This window comes from Sceloporus undulatus, chromosome 2, assembly GCF_019175285.1.
Source record: "Sceloporus undulatus isolate JIND9_A2432 ecotype Alabama chromosome 2, SceUnd_v1.1, whole genome shotgun sequence".
In the NCBI taxonomy this organism is placed as follows: Eukaryota; Metazoa; Chordata; class Lepidosauria; order Squamata; family Phrynosomatidae; genus Sceloporus; species Sceloporus undulatus.
In genome coordinates this window covers 283,139,519-283,154,053 of record NC_056523.1, presented here as the reverse complement: position 1 = coordinate 283,154,053, position 14,535 = coordinate 283,139,519, and the positions used below count along the sequence as shown (strand labels likewise).

Sequence of the window (14,535 nt, the reverse complement as noted above, 5' to 3'; positions counted from 1 at the left end):
AGTAGAGTTAAATGGGGTGTTTCAAATCAGATTGGGAAAGAAAAGAAGTGGAGCTAAAAGGGAATGTTGTTTTTTGTTTGTTTGTTTGTTTTTTTGGATGGGAAGAGAAGGTTTTCAAATCAGACTGGGAAAGGAAAAAAGTGGAGCTAAAAGGGGTGTTTCTTTGATGGGAAGAGAAGCCTTTCAAATTGGTCTGGGAAACTCTCTCTCTCTCTCTTTCACACACACACACACACACACACACACACACACTTGCCTCAAGGCAGGAAGAGTGCAGCATCATGAGGGTGCTTGTTTCAGGACCTTTCTAAAAGTATTAGTTTATTGACCTGTATATAAGTCGACCCAGGATTTTAGGGTCAAGTTTGGGGCATAAATTTCTCAACTTACAGTCAAGTATATGTGGTATATGATGAAATTGTTCATCTGTATATGTAATGCGAGTTACCACCATCTTGTGAGGACACTCTTAAGATCTATGTGGATTTTTTACTAGCTGGTTGCTTCCAAAGAAATATTTTGAGGAACAGGTTTCATTTTCAAATAACTGGATTCTTGATTTTTCTTTTCTTTTCAGTGGTTTTGTTTTTCTTCGACTCATTTGTCCTGCCATTCTGAATCCAAGAATGTTTAATATAATCTCAGGTAAGTGCTTTAGAACAGTGCTACTCAAAGTGATTACACTGGACCAGTGATGGTCCCTGAGCCGTTGGTTATTTGTACCTGGCAAGTTGCCAGAAAAGGGGAAAAAAAACAGTACCCATTGAGCACAAATACAGTGCCAGTTCCTTGCTGGTCCCCCTCATCACATAGCCTGAGAAGCACTGCTTTGGCCAGTGTTGTGATAACCAGGTGTATCTCTTTACTTTTTGATACAATGGTGAGAAAACACCTTCTTAATAGGTTTGTAAGGAATAACGTATTGCATAATTTTCTCACTAGAAGGGTAGGTACACAAATATAATGGGCTTGCATGGATGGGTTGTATGGTAAGTAAGGCCTTAGATGAACAGATTGCTTACCTTTGATTGTGGTTCTTCGAGTGATCATCTGTGCCCTCACACATTAGGGTTTTGCACCTGCGCAGAGACTCCATTTGGAGGTTCAAAAGCTGAACAGATTGGCAGGTAGCCCCATCCACTCCCGTGTACATAGCATGTTCAGTCCCACCAATGTAGCTCCACCCTCGGTTCAAGTCTGTCACAAAAAACACAGGGACCCAGGTGAAATACTTGGGAATATACATCTCGGAAAACAACATGAATTTATATGATAACAATTATAAAGAAGTGTGGAAAAATATTAAAGAAAAACTATGTAGATGGAGGAACTTGAATCTATCATTGTTGGGCAAAATTAATGCCATCAAAATGACAGTTCTCCCTAAGATTCTATATTTGTTTTCAAACCTTCCAATCAACATTAATGATAAAACGATAGACCAATGGAACAGGGATATTAAGAACTTCATCTGGAAGGGCGAGAAAGCCAGAATTAAATGGAGTTGTTTAAAAGAAAAGAAAGAAAACAGAGGATGTGCGCTCCCTGACTTTAAGTTATATAGAATGGCGTGTAATTTAAGTTGGATAGAGGACTGGGTTAGATTAAAAGATAAAGATACGTTGAACTGGGAAGGTGCTGACCTCAGATATGGGTGGCATGGTTATCTCTGGTACAATAAGGAATGTATCCATAAAGATTTCTACAATAACCTGATACGGAGGGCGCTAATGAGCACATGGAAAATAATCGAAACAAAATGTTTTACAAAAATACCAATTTGGGTGTCAAACCAGGAGGCATTTGCCTATAAATGGGATAGGCAAAACAAATGGATAACGTACTCAGAATTGATTAAGATTAAAGATGATAAAGAAGTATATATCAAAACAAGGGAAGAGTTACTAGAAGAAGGAAAAAACCTAAACTGGTTTAGCTATTTTCAGATTAGAGAGAGGTTTATAAGGGACAACAAAACAGTAGGAATAGCAATAAAACTCTCAGAATTAGATAAACTACTTGTGGAAAATGAGGAAAAAAATAGCTAAATATTATAACATTCTAAGGCAAAGGGAACAGGAAATGGAACCTATAAAACAGTACATGGTGGATTGGGCAAGAGATTTGGGATGAGTAATTCCTTTAGAGGCCTGGGAATTGGCATGGAAAAGGACAAACACCTTCACAAAGTGCACGGATTATAAAGAAAACTTTGTTAAGATCAGTCATAGATGGTACTACACCCCGGCAAGATTGAAAAGGATGTTTAAATTAGAAAATGATAAATGCTGGAAATGCCAAAAGGAAAAAGGATCTATGAAACATATGTGGTGGGGCTGTGAAAAGATAAAACCTTTGTGGAACAATGTGCATATTATAATTCAACAAGCATTTAATATCAGCTTTAAAAAGAAACCCGAAATATATCTACTTAATATGACCTATTTTGTAAAAAGGGAAGACGAAAGGAAATATTGGAAAATAATTTTATATATGGTAACACTTGCAAGATTGATAATTGCTAAACATTGGAAGGACACAGAGGAAATACAAATTGAGGAATGGTTGACAAAATTAATCTAATACTGATTAGTTTAATACTAACTTGATCTTATCTCATACAGGCTTGAGGAGGTAAAAAAGGAAAAAATGCAAGCAGCATGGGGGAAACTATTGTTGTTCTTGAAAAAAAGATGGGGTTTGGAGGACAGACTGGTCGAATGGTTAATGTAAATAGATGGAATTAGAGATTAAGGTATAAATATATACTGATATTGTAGAGATATTATTATTATTCATGACCAGAAAGTATAAAATTTATTTTTCTTCTGTTTCCCAGTCTCTTTTACAAGGTTGTAAAGAATAAGATATGATGGGAGAACATCTACAATCATATGCAACATCAGTTTAGCCATTAGGAATTTAAAAAAAAGGGGGGGGGGGTTGTCCCTTACGGTTGTATGTGAGTTAAAAAGCAAGATTGTACATAATATTATAGATGGAATATAAAGAAGGCTGGAAAAAGACAGGAGGTTAACAGAAACTTTGTTTGAGATAAAATAGTTGTACGGATACTATGTAATATGGTTATAGTATATTATACATTTGTTAAAATAAGTCATGTAATGTTTTTTCTCTTTTGTAAAATGTAAAATTAATAAAAATTATCAGGAAAAAAACAACACAGGGACCCAGAAGGGGAGGTAGAGCAGGTATGTGTGAAGGCACAGATGACCACTCAAAGAACCACAGTTACAGGTAAGCACCCTGTTCTTCTCTTTTGTGGTCTCTGTGCCTCACACATTAGGATGACTAAAAAGCTTGCCTATGGAAGGTGGGCAGGTCACTATAGAATAGATGAAAGAACAGAACGACCAAAATGGGCATTCTGGCATGACTTGGAGTCAAGCCTGTAGTGCCAGACAAACAGAAGGTTGTGACCATGTAGCAGTTCTGCAGAGGTTATGTAGAGGGACACCTTGGAGGAAGGCAGCAGATTAGGACACAGCCCTGGTTGAGTGTGGATGCACACCAACATGATGAGGACATTTAGCAAGTTCAGAGGCCAGGAGAATAGTCTTTGCAGTCCTTAGGCCAGGAAAATAGTCTGTGCAATCCAAACCTTTGTGAAGAAACAAGGGTGGCCCTATTTGGGTCCACCAGAACAAATAAACAACTTGTTGATCAACCTGAACTCAGCAGAACATTGAACATAAAAGGCCAAAGCACAACGAACATCCAGAGTGTGCATAGTGTTTTCCAAAGGAGTGGACAGCTCCAGAAAAATGTAGACAGAACAGTGTCTTGAGACGGTTGGACTGTATCGTGGTCGAACACCAATAGGAACCAATTCTGAAGAGGCCTGAATTTCATGCGCACCGTATAGGTTACGGCCATGTTGACGCCATGAGACCTAGGAGACACTGAATGTCCCTCACAGTTGGATGGTGATGATGGACAGTTCAAATGTGAGATCAAAGAGACGCAGCCCTTCTTGTGGGAAGATCTGTCCAAGTTATGACAGATTAATACTGTTCCTATAACTCTATTACTTTGACAGTTCCAGAATGGACTTGGAAGGGTTGATGGTAAGACCAAGGTCCATGAGAAGAGAAGGGTATAATGAACATCTCGGAACAGTTAGTTGCGAGAGGGCAACACCAGAAGTCAATAGTCTAAATATGGAAAAATCTTTATCCCCTGAACACGAAGGTGTGAGGTCACCGTCTGTCTCCTCAGTGAAGGAAAGGCAGAATGGACTGTAGAGTCACCATTTTGAACTTGTATGGGGTGATGTAGTGGAAAACTCCTGAGACCTAAAATAGGACAGAAGTCTCTGTCCTTCGGAACTGTGAAGTACTTGGAGAAATAGCCGTCCAGTCTGCCCCTGTCCGGGATGCATTGGATGGCACCCTTGTCGAGATGAAAGGTGATTTCGTCCTGTGGAGTTGTTGAAGATGGAGTGGAGCAAAAGATGCCAAGAGGTGGAATATTTGAAAATTCTATGGCATAGCCAAGTCGAATGATGGTTAAGACCCAGGCATCTGTGGTGAACTTCCACCAGGTGTAGAAGCAGGGAAATTTTGAAATTTTAATATGTGATATAACATAAAAGACTGGCTGGTGCAGAGGTGACGCCCTCATGAACAGGTAAAAAATGAGACTTAGTAGACTAGGACATTCTAGAAAACTAATGCTGCGGCTGATAGTGTTGCAGTCTAAAGGGCTTTCTGGAGAAGTGGTAGTTTGAGAGGAGCCACGGAACTGCGAAGAAGTGGAGAAGTGAGATTTAGAGTAAGTTGAGGAAGCAGATCTAGAGCACCATTGCGGGCACAGACGATACATTTGCCTCTGTCCAGTGAAACCAAGCTTTTTCCTAGTGAGGCAAGTTTTACAAAGATGGGGTCTAAGGAATCATCTGTTTTTGGTGCTGAAAAGACCCTCTCCCTCGGAAGGAAGGCCTTCCACATATTGCTTAGCCTCATCAGTAAGGTTGGTGTACCTGAGCCATGCATAGCACCGAAGATCAACTTGGAGGCCAGTCAACTGAGTGAGTGTCTTGCTGAATGTATCTGCTGATTAATGGAAGAGCCTCGTTGTAAAAGTTCAAGGCCATGGCTTTCTACTCCTCAGGGAGGCTTGGCATAAAGATTGCCATCCTGTCCCAGAGGAATTTTTGATAAGCAGATATGCAAGCCTGCTTGCTGCCCACTTTGGCTGAGAATGCTGCAGAGGAATAGAAAAGCCTGCCAAAGATGTACAAATGCCTCTCTTCTTTGTCAACTGGGGCAGATTGTGTTTTCTCAGAGGACTTCGATGTAGACTCCACCACCAATGAGTTAGGTACTGGGTGGGTGAATAGGTAGGAAACAGTATCAGGTTGGACTCTGTATAACCTTTCTAGGTGTTTGGAAACAGGTGGCATGGAGGAAGGCTTAGCCCAAGAAAGTTGCATGACATCTGAGAGTTGACGCCAAGAATGGCTGTACTACTAAAGCAACAGGTTTTGAGTCCAGTATTTGAAAGATTGGATCTCTTGCCAGCTTAGGCAAAGCATCCACATGGAGACCAAGGGCCCTGGCCATCGTGGTTACCACATTGGAAAACAACTTGATATTCTCCAGTGGAGAGTAAGGACCAGTATCCTCTACCTCTTCAGGAGGAGACTATGAGTGGAGAAAGGAATGCCAGCCAAGAGGTCTTGGTTTCATAATTAGATTCCTCAATGGATTGTTGAGGATGCCATGGGGTAATAAATTGGACCACTTGTGTAGGTGGTACCGAGGATCGCAAAGTCATTGATGCTGTGGATGGTATCGACCTTGGTACTCAAGGTGCAGTCAGCATCAGCATCATAGATGGAACAGTTGTGGCAGATACTAACGATATCACAGATGGTACAGTGTGCCCGCATCATACGCAGATTTGAGCATATGCTCAAGCCTGTGTAGAGCCACGCGAGACTGCGCGAAGCATAAGGGGCAGCACATCCCATTTGAATGAATGGGGCGCGTGCTCATGGCACGCTGCTGCGCCACCATGGACACGAACCCCATTCAAGTGAATGGGGCTCAAGCATACACGTTTTTGGCTTATGCGGGGAGGAGTCCAGAACAGATCCCCGCGTAAGTCAAGGGCGCACTGAATAGGTGTTACCATAGAAGTAGCTACATATTGTAGGTCTTCAGCATCGAGTAACAGCTGGACTAGGAGGAGGAGGAGGGCACCCTTGAGTCCCTTGTATCCTGTTGGAGAAAAGACGATGGAGGAGTAATGGTCTATAATAAAGATAGGACCTAGAAGAACAGTACCAATACGAGGAGCGGGATTGGCACCGAGAATGTTCTCGATACCAAAATGGAGAGTGGAAGGAGGTGATGGTACCGATCCTGATAGGAAGGAAAGTAGAACCTGTACGATGATGATCATCCTCTCCAATAGTCCTCTGTCCTATACCACTGCGTGTAAGAGGTCAAGGTATAGTGGGGAATCTACTCCATAATACAGCCTCGAAGAAGAACGGGAAAGGTCTGGTGAATCCCTATATGGAGTCACGGAATGGTGAGACCTGACTGACAAAGGATGTCAGAATAGAGGACACGGTGAAGAGGAGAGTCTATAAGCCCTCATTGGTAAAGCCAAGATCTGGTAGCAGAGAAAGCATTGTTACCGGTGTCGACATTGGTATAGGATAGTGATGGCGAACCTATGGCACGCGTGCCAGAGGTGGCACTCAGAGCCCTCTCTGTGGGCACACATGCTGTCTCCCTAGCACAGAGTTTGCCAGAGTTTCTTACTAGAAAGCCAGAGGGACGTGGCACTTTGCAATAAATAAATGGGGTCTGGGTTGCAGTTTGGGCACTCGGTCATAGGAGATGGAGCAGGTTGGAAGGATGGTATCAAAGCCATGCTTGGTATAGATGTCAGTGGCGCTCCTGGCATGGAGTCCACAAGGGAGACTGAAAGGGGCACAGAAGCAGGCCCTGAGGAAATCAGTATTGAAGCCACGGAGGTCTTCAGGGTGACAATACAAAGCTTAAGATGTTTATGCTTTCTTTTAGCCTTTGCAGGGTCAGTGTCTGACCAGCCCTCTGAAGTCGCTGGCCACTTTTTTGTCTTGTAAGATTCCGGTGGCTGAGAAGTCGAAGGCACTTCTTGTAATGATGGAGAAGACCCAGCAGGGTTTGCTTCCTCAGGGGTAGGCTCCATAGCATAGATGATACAGAAGCTGATGATTTGGAGGCTGTAGATATTGACACCATCAATGTCGATGGTTTCAGATCTTTGGACCGTACGGTAGTTTTGAGATGGAAACCAACTTCAAAGGATCTTTTGAAGCGACTGCATGCTCTGCCACCAATGGAGAGCATCTGAAAAGTAAAAGAGTGGCAAAATGAGCAGCATTCCAGAACATGGCTCTCTCCCAGTAAGCGCTACTTTACGATGACAAGAAATGCAAAACTTAAAAAAGTGAAGTGGAGGCCGTAAGCGGTAAGGAGAAAATGCCCAGCTGGGTGGAAACTGCTAAGAAAAAACTACTTCCAGTTTTTTTTGTTTTTTGTTTTTTTGAGGGGGGGTTAAACAGAGGTCAAGAATAAAAAAGGAAAAACTGGTGAAAATAAGAAGAAAAATAGTAATCTAAACATAGAATATTTTAGCTAGGGAACTACCTAGTAGATGTTAGTCTTGCAGCAAATGAAAGGGAACTGAAGGTGGAGCTAGTCTGGCAGAATTGGGTATACTCAGTACACGGGAGTGGGTGGGACTACCCACCAAAATGCTCAGCTTTTGAACCTCCAAATGCAGCTACATTAACTTCTGTTAATGTTAGCTTCTATGCTAATTCAATGTGATGTAGAGTGTTAGGGGAAAGTGCAAGTGCCCAGACTTATCAGTCTTGTTATTTCTGAATCGTTTGGATATCTGTTAGATGGTCCATTGTATGCTTGTGCTTTTTTAGTTTTTAAAAGGACCTTTTTACTCCAGTTCTTCAAAAGGTAAACTGCCACACACTCACTGCTTGTATGTTCCCTATTGCCTTCCTCCCTCACTTAAGAAAGGAAACGTTGTTTGGGAGGTTCTCCCACTGCCATTAATTAAGAGCATACCACTTAATGGGGCAGATAAACCTGGTGTGGTTTAGGTGGGGGGAAGTAATCTTGTTGCTTAGATCTGTGCCTCTGCCCTAGATTGGTCTGCCAGCCAGTCTAGTTATCAGCCACTAGTACTATACACTCTTACCCCGGGATACGAATGCGCCGCGTTACGAAATTTCCGGGTTACGAAAAAAAAAATACAAAATAATTCCAGGTTACGAAGGTTTTTTCAGCTTGCGAAAAAAGTTTTGGTGCTTTTCGGCGCCATTTTGCACGGAATCGCGGCTTTTCCCCATTAGCGCCTATGGTAATTCGGCTTGCGAAAGACTTCCGGGTTACGAAAATGGCGCCGGAACGAATTAATTTCGTAACCCGGGGGACGAGTGTACTGTCATTATGAGTTGTAATTTTCAAACTGTTTATCTCAGATTCTCCTTCTCCTACTGCTGCAAGAACACTGACGCTGGTCGCCAAGTCTGTGCAGAATCTAGCAAATCTAGTTGAGTTTGGGGCAAAGGTAAATATGAAGCAAAACATAAGTGAAATCTTTCTAAGTGTATTTATAAGTTGAAACTAATTTCTATGCTGTATGTTTAATGAGGGAATTTATGTAATCGGATCACTCTGTTCCTATACTGGTCTCCAGGAAAGGGGAAATTCTCATAGCTCAGTAGAATGCCACATAACTTGTGAGTAATTTGTCTCATGTTCAGTGCCTGGAATTAATTGTGAAAAGGGATGCAGTAGAGGAGTAGGAAAGAATTCAACCTTAGGAATAAAAAAATATTTCAATAAATAAATATGGGCACAACTGCTTGTCTTCTTACTGACTGTAGAAGAGCCACAGCCACCAGAGAACAAAGAGCTTATCAGTACAGTTGATTAGCATTCATACTTTGAAAGCATAACTGAAACAAAATATAAACTTTTGAAAAACTTCCCCCAAAACTCATCTTAGACTTTACAAAACGTTGTTTAAACTAAACACAGACATATCACTCTCCCAGATCTTTAAAAAATTACAAAAATTAAAGGAGATAGAACTATGATCCCATTGCTTTCAGACTTGATTATTACAGAGGGCTCTACTTGGGCCTGCCTTTGAAGATTACTAACTACATTTGAAGATTACTAACTAGGTAGTTTCAGATGCTGTGCATGCCCTGCCCTAGTGGGTAACGGATAGAAGTGCACGGTAAAGGTGTTTTGTGTCTTCTGCTCTGGCTTTACTCTTTAAAAGCTTGCACAGTCTGGAACTCTTATTTCTCAAGGACCTTATCTCACCATGTGAACTCATTCACCAGTTGAGGTCCAGTCACTTGAGCCTGTTGCCTGGTTTTCCTATGTGATGGGTTTAAAGAGCAAAGCTGTTCTAGCACTAATCTCAAATCACTGAAACTTCTCAAGTAGATATCAGCAAAATACTGTATCAGTATTGTTTTAATTTTCAAACAGCTCTAACACTTATACTGAACCTTTAGATTAAGATTTTAGTTCTCAGTGGCAGCTTTGTCATAACATTCTTTTGTGTTTTAAAACTGGTTTTGGTTATATTTATGTTGTTTTTTTTTACTAAGAATAGTATGGGAAAGGTGTAAAATTATTGTATTAATAGAAAGTAAACAAAATCTAGAAAGCATCACATCTTTATCTAGATACATATAGGATGTGTCAGGTGGTAACTCAGTAATTTGAATTTTAGGAGCCCTATATGGAAGGTGTAAATCCTTTTATCAAGAGTAACAAACACCGGATGATCATGTTTTTGGATGAACTTGGGGTAAGAAGATTGACATCTATCATCCTCTCTAGTTTATGCTCTATGTGTCCACTTCAAAAATTAGAGCGGTTTTTTTAGGCTTTTTGCAAGGCCTGCAGCCAATACTTGATGGTATATTTTGAGATGCAGCTAATGTAGGACTGATTCACATGGCTAGTCCCAGTTAAAAGTTAAATTCTCTGAACCACTTGATATTTACTTAAGTTTTACCTAAAATTTTGCAGTTGATTCAGTGGGTCACCTCTAAGACTGCAGATGGATTTAGACTCTAACCTACTTATCTTTAAGGAAGGAGTGGAACTTTGGTAAATAGCCAACTTCTGGGCAAGCATGTTGACATTTCTATGCCAGTAGTGAGTGGATCATGTCAGCAAGTAGCTGTCCCTTACTGCTACTGCACTCTACTCCTAAATAGCACCCTACTGTTATTTCCCACTCACATATGCTGTCATATTAATATACAATCCTCTCTTAAAATGCTCCCCATGCTACGGTTAGGCTTACAAAGCTAAGCCAAACAATAGCGAATTTTGGTGGAATTTTAGATGGGGGTGAGTCACTGCTTTGAGTAGGGGAGAATTAGCACTTTTCTAATTAGTTCTAAATTCACCTCAATTGAATTTAGGCTTTCCCTTGACATCTGCTGAACTGTAAAGTGTAAGCATTATTTAAGAACATGACTTTTCTTTGTGGGTGTCTTATATTCTGTTAACTGTAAAACAGTTTATTAAAATATAGATTTCCACTGGATGACCTAAGGCAAGTCATATGCTCTCAGCCTCAGGAGAAGGCAATGGCAAAGTTCCTCTGAACAAATCTTGCCAAGAAAACCCCCATGATAGATTTGTCATGGGGTCACCATTAGTCGGAAATTTCTTGAAGGCACACAACAAAAGTGCCTATTCCTGTGTTAAGTCGCATATTGGGAAAGAGGCAGGATTCGACCCCCATCTCTGCTCAAGGCTTGCTCTTGTGTTATCCAGAAAATATCCTTCAAAGGTTCATAAACTAATTGCCATCCCACTGGTTTCATATTCACTGTTACTGCTGTAACTTGGAATTCTAGGACATTGCAGGCATTGAAAATGTAGACAGTTTGTCTGGATTGCATGCATGACATAATTTTAAGAAATCATTTCTGTTAAATGATAAAATGCAGTGCTGTGTATTAGCCACTTGCTGAGCTCACTTCATTGCACTCCTAACTCCTTGAGGTTAAACTAAGCTTATTTTCACTCTTATTCCTCTTGCGTATTCAATACAAGCATACACTCTACCATTTGGACTTTACATTTCCTGTGCAGAAGGAGAAACATTGTCTGTATGAGTAGCTACTGCAGTTATCTACCTACAGAGAAAGTAGGGAATGTTTACCAGCTAATATGAATAAATATGCCATGATTCCTTTTCACTGAAAATGTTTCTAAGCACTTTTAATACTTCTTGTTCAAGAATGTACCTGAACTTCCAGACACTACAGAGCCCTCTAGAACTGACTTGTCACGTGATCTAGCAGCCCTTCATGAAATTTGTGTAGCACATTCTGATGAACTTCGAACACTGAGTAATGAACGAGGGGCAATGCAGGTAAGAGCTGTTCTAGAAAATGGATTCTTCTTCATTTCGCTTAGGCGTTAGTTGCAGACACAAAGAACAAGCTAGGCAAAATTAAAGAGCCAGTTGCAAATATAACATAACCTCGGTGTATGAAAGTGCACCATAGCAGAACAAAATAGATAAAAGTCTCCTTCGTGATCTCTAAAATGTGAATTGGTGGGAGTCTGTCAGATTTGAAACAAAACATGTTTAGAACCTGGTTATGAAAATTGCTCAGGGGGCTCTTTGTACTGTAGATTGCTCCTGTCGCATGTTTTCTGTGTTCCAAATGGCAGAACAGTTTGGCATTTGAAAAAAAAAGGGCTTTCACAGTATGAAATATTTTACCAAACGTATCAAAATGATAAGAGTAAAATTCTTATGTGTTGTCAAACATTGTTACCCTAACTCATCAGTTATCCAGGTTAGGAAGAGACTTTATTTCCCTCAGGCTGTATTTTGTCAGTTATTACATTCACGGGTTTGTGAATGAATAAATTGACCATATATTTTCAACTTGGAATACTTAATATTAGCATTATTAGGCTTAATAGTGGAGCCAATTACGTGCTGATAAATTTAAAGCACACAAGGGGTGTGTTCACACAATAACTAGGGATCTGCATGTACTCTGGCTTGTCATGCATGAGTGGCGTGCTGGTGCACTCTACTTAGCCATTCCTGTTTTCAGTAAACAAAACATAACAGCTTTGCAGTTGGTTTATTGCACCGTTTGGCAATGGTTAGTTTCCCTTCTCTGACATGTTCTTTCCCAACAATCCAGAATCCATTTTTTACTTCCTTCTCTGGTTTGTTGGCATGGAACAAACCAAAGAATGGCAGCCGTTGGTTGCATATAACAATAATGTATAACATAAAGCAAAGCTCCAGTTTTTTTCAGCTGTTTCTCCTGCAAGTGGAATGACTTCACAATATAAAATAGCTTTCTGCTCATTCATGGCAACCCAGGTTTCCCACAGATCCCCATATGAAAATGAGAGAACTTTTATGTTGCCCATTCCATGGTTACAATTCAAAGGTATACTAAAAGCTTAATGATTTTATCCTTTAAAATGGGTAGGGATTCTGTGGTCCTTCATCAATTTCAGAGTTGCAACTCATGCTAGGGTCGCAGCCTAGCAAGTGTTACCAATGGTGTGGGATGAAGGGACTGTAATGAAATAACATTTGAAGCATCAAATGTCGCATATCCCTGCTCTGAAGCTGCAGAAAAGCTGTGCACATCTGAGGATCAAGAGCATCACACTGATATTTTAATGTATAAATAGTAAAAACTTCCCTAATCCTCTTAATTATCTACATTTTTTAACAGCATGTGTTGAAGAAGCTGCTGGCAATAACAGAACTGCTTCAACAAAAGCAAAATCAGTATTCTGTGTCTAACAACATCAGGTAGCAGCTTTCTGCATGATCTAGCATGTTCAGTATGACAACATTCACCAATATCACTTCCTCTTTGCTCTTGCCAAAAATAGCACACACATTTCCAGTGATGTGTGAACTATGCAAAACACAAAAACAAAGAACCTGTTGGTGACTGAACATAACCAGCAGCTTTAAGCTATCTGTGCAGGACACTTGCACTTTCTTCCACTTGGAAACAATTTTCACAACCTCTGAGCCTTGGTGTACAGATCACCTTCCACAAAGAAAATGCTGTGACTGTCTCTATGAACTTTAGAGTTGTTTCAACACCTCCAATTGCCAAAGTCTTGCTGTCTTTTTGGGGGGAAACAAAAACAAATCTATAGCCAACTGCTAAGGAAATGTTTTGACAGCAAAGTATAACTGGATAGAACACACTTTACTGTAATTTCACTGGTTACAACTATATTAGGATTGTTCAACCACTTTGAAATATATTTACAGCTTCCAGAATTTGATAAGAAATCTTTGCCGTACACTTTTTGTACCATTTGATTTCTCTTGTTTAGAATTGTGTTGAAAGAATATGCAGTCTGGGGTTTGTCAAGCTTTTTTTCAAATGTGCCACTTATTATTTGAATGATTTTTCCCATCAAGGACTGTATATCCAAATAAATCACAGTGCTTTTTGTAAAATGTTTACAACAGTAAATAATTTGAATTAAGTTTATTGATTATTGTATCAGGCATGCATGCATTCATTAAACAATTTTATAGCATACTTATCCCTCTTTTTTGCCTACCGCCTCTCAGTTTAATTGCTTTGGAAAAATGCAGGTCTCTATTGAAAAAAGATTCCTCATGTCCTGTAAGTTTTTTTAACATGCTAGGATACTGATCTAGACTGGGGCCCCTTTCTACCTATGGTCAGTAACAAGGAGACATTTTGTAGGACTGGAGAACACTAGCCTGGTTATTTCTTCCCTAGGAGACAAACCAATCTTCTGTAAAGATTAAATCAGTTAGATACATGAATACAATCCTAAAGGACCCACATAAGTCAACTTTTTCACAAGTCCCTGGGGTTTTCTTATACAAAAAGCAGCCTAACAGACAATCCTAGGTTTGCAGTAAATAACAAAAGGGGTGCAAATATGGTCAAGCAGCTACTTTAATTCATTTTTTTACTTCTAGCACATTCTACATGTAGCCTGCTACAGGAACTCAACCATCCCATTAAGCCCTGCTCAAGTGTTCACCTGAATGTATATAGGGCTAAAATGACACGTACATAAGTGATACATTAAGCTCATGTTTTTGAGCATCTGAGTTACTTTGGTACTCTGATCACAAAGATCTAGAGGGCTTTTGTGTTCATATTTGACTGAATGTGATCATATTTAACTGAACGTAGTTACAAAGCTCCTCTAAATGGAAACCCTGTTAAGTTTGGGCTCCTGCTTTGATCTTTGTAACTTTATAAATCTACTTTCACCAGTATGTTGTGAACTGCTGCACCACTGAAGGATAAAATGCTTTACCAACACCCATTAGAGATGAAAGTTTGCAACAAGAGAAAAAGCAACAGTACTGCGAGTACTGTAGCTAGAGTGCATTCACACTTCGTCGGCCACAATTTACAGTACAGTACTTCCACAGCAAATATATTAATGTCAG

The 14,535-nt window shown here is 40.2% G+C and overlaps 1 protein-coding gene across 8 annotated transcripts in view; it reads left to right on the top strand.

Annotated features, from left to right (window-relative positions):
* Window positions 1-13,639, top strand: part of RASA1 (RAS p21 protein activator 1) — a 108,886-nt gene extending 95,247 nt beyond the window's left edge. The window contains exons 21-26 of one of the 8 annotated variants that reach the window (XM_042449654.1): window positions 578-645; window positions 3,172-3,258; window positions 8,525-8,613; window positions 9,799-9,876; window positions 11,329-11,463; window positions 12,806-13,639. In XM_042449654.1, coding sequence (XP_042305588.1) covers window positions 578-645; window positions 3,172-3,258; window positions 8,525-8,613; window positions 9,799-9,876; window positions 11,329-11,463; window positions 12,806-12,889 — 541 coding nt within the window. In that variant the 3' untranslated portion in view covers window positions 12,890-13,639. The other 7 variants (XR_006101959.1, XM_042449656.1, XM_042449655.1 and 4 more) reach the window with 7 other exon arrangements.
* Window positions 13,640-14,535: the final 896 nt, after the last annotated feature.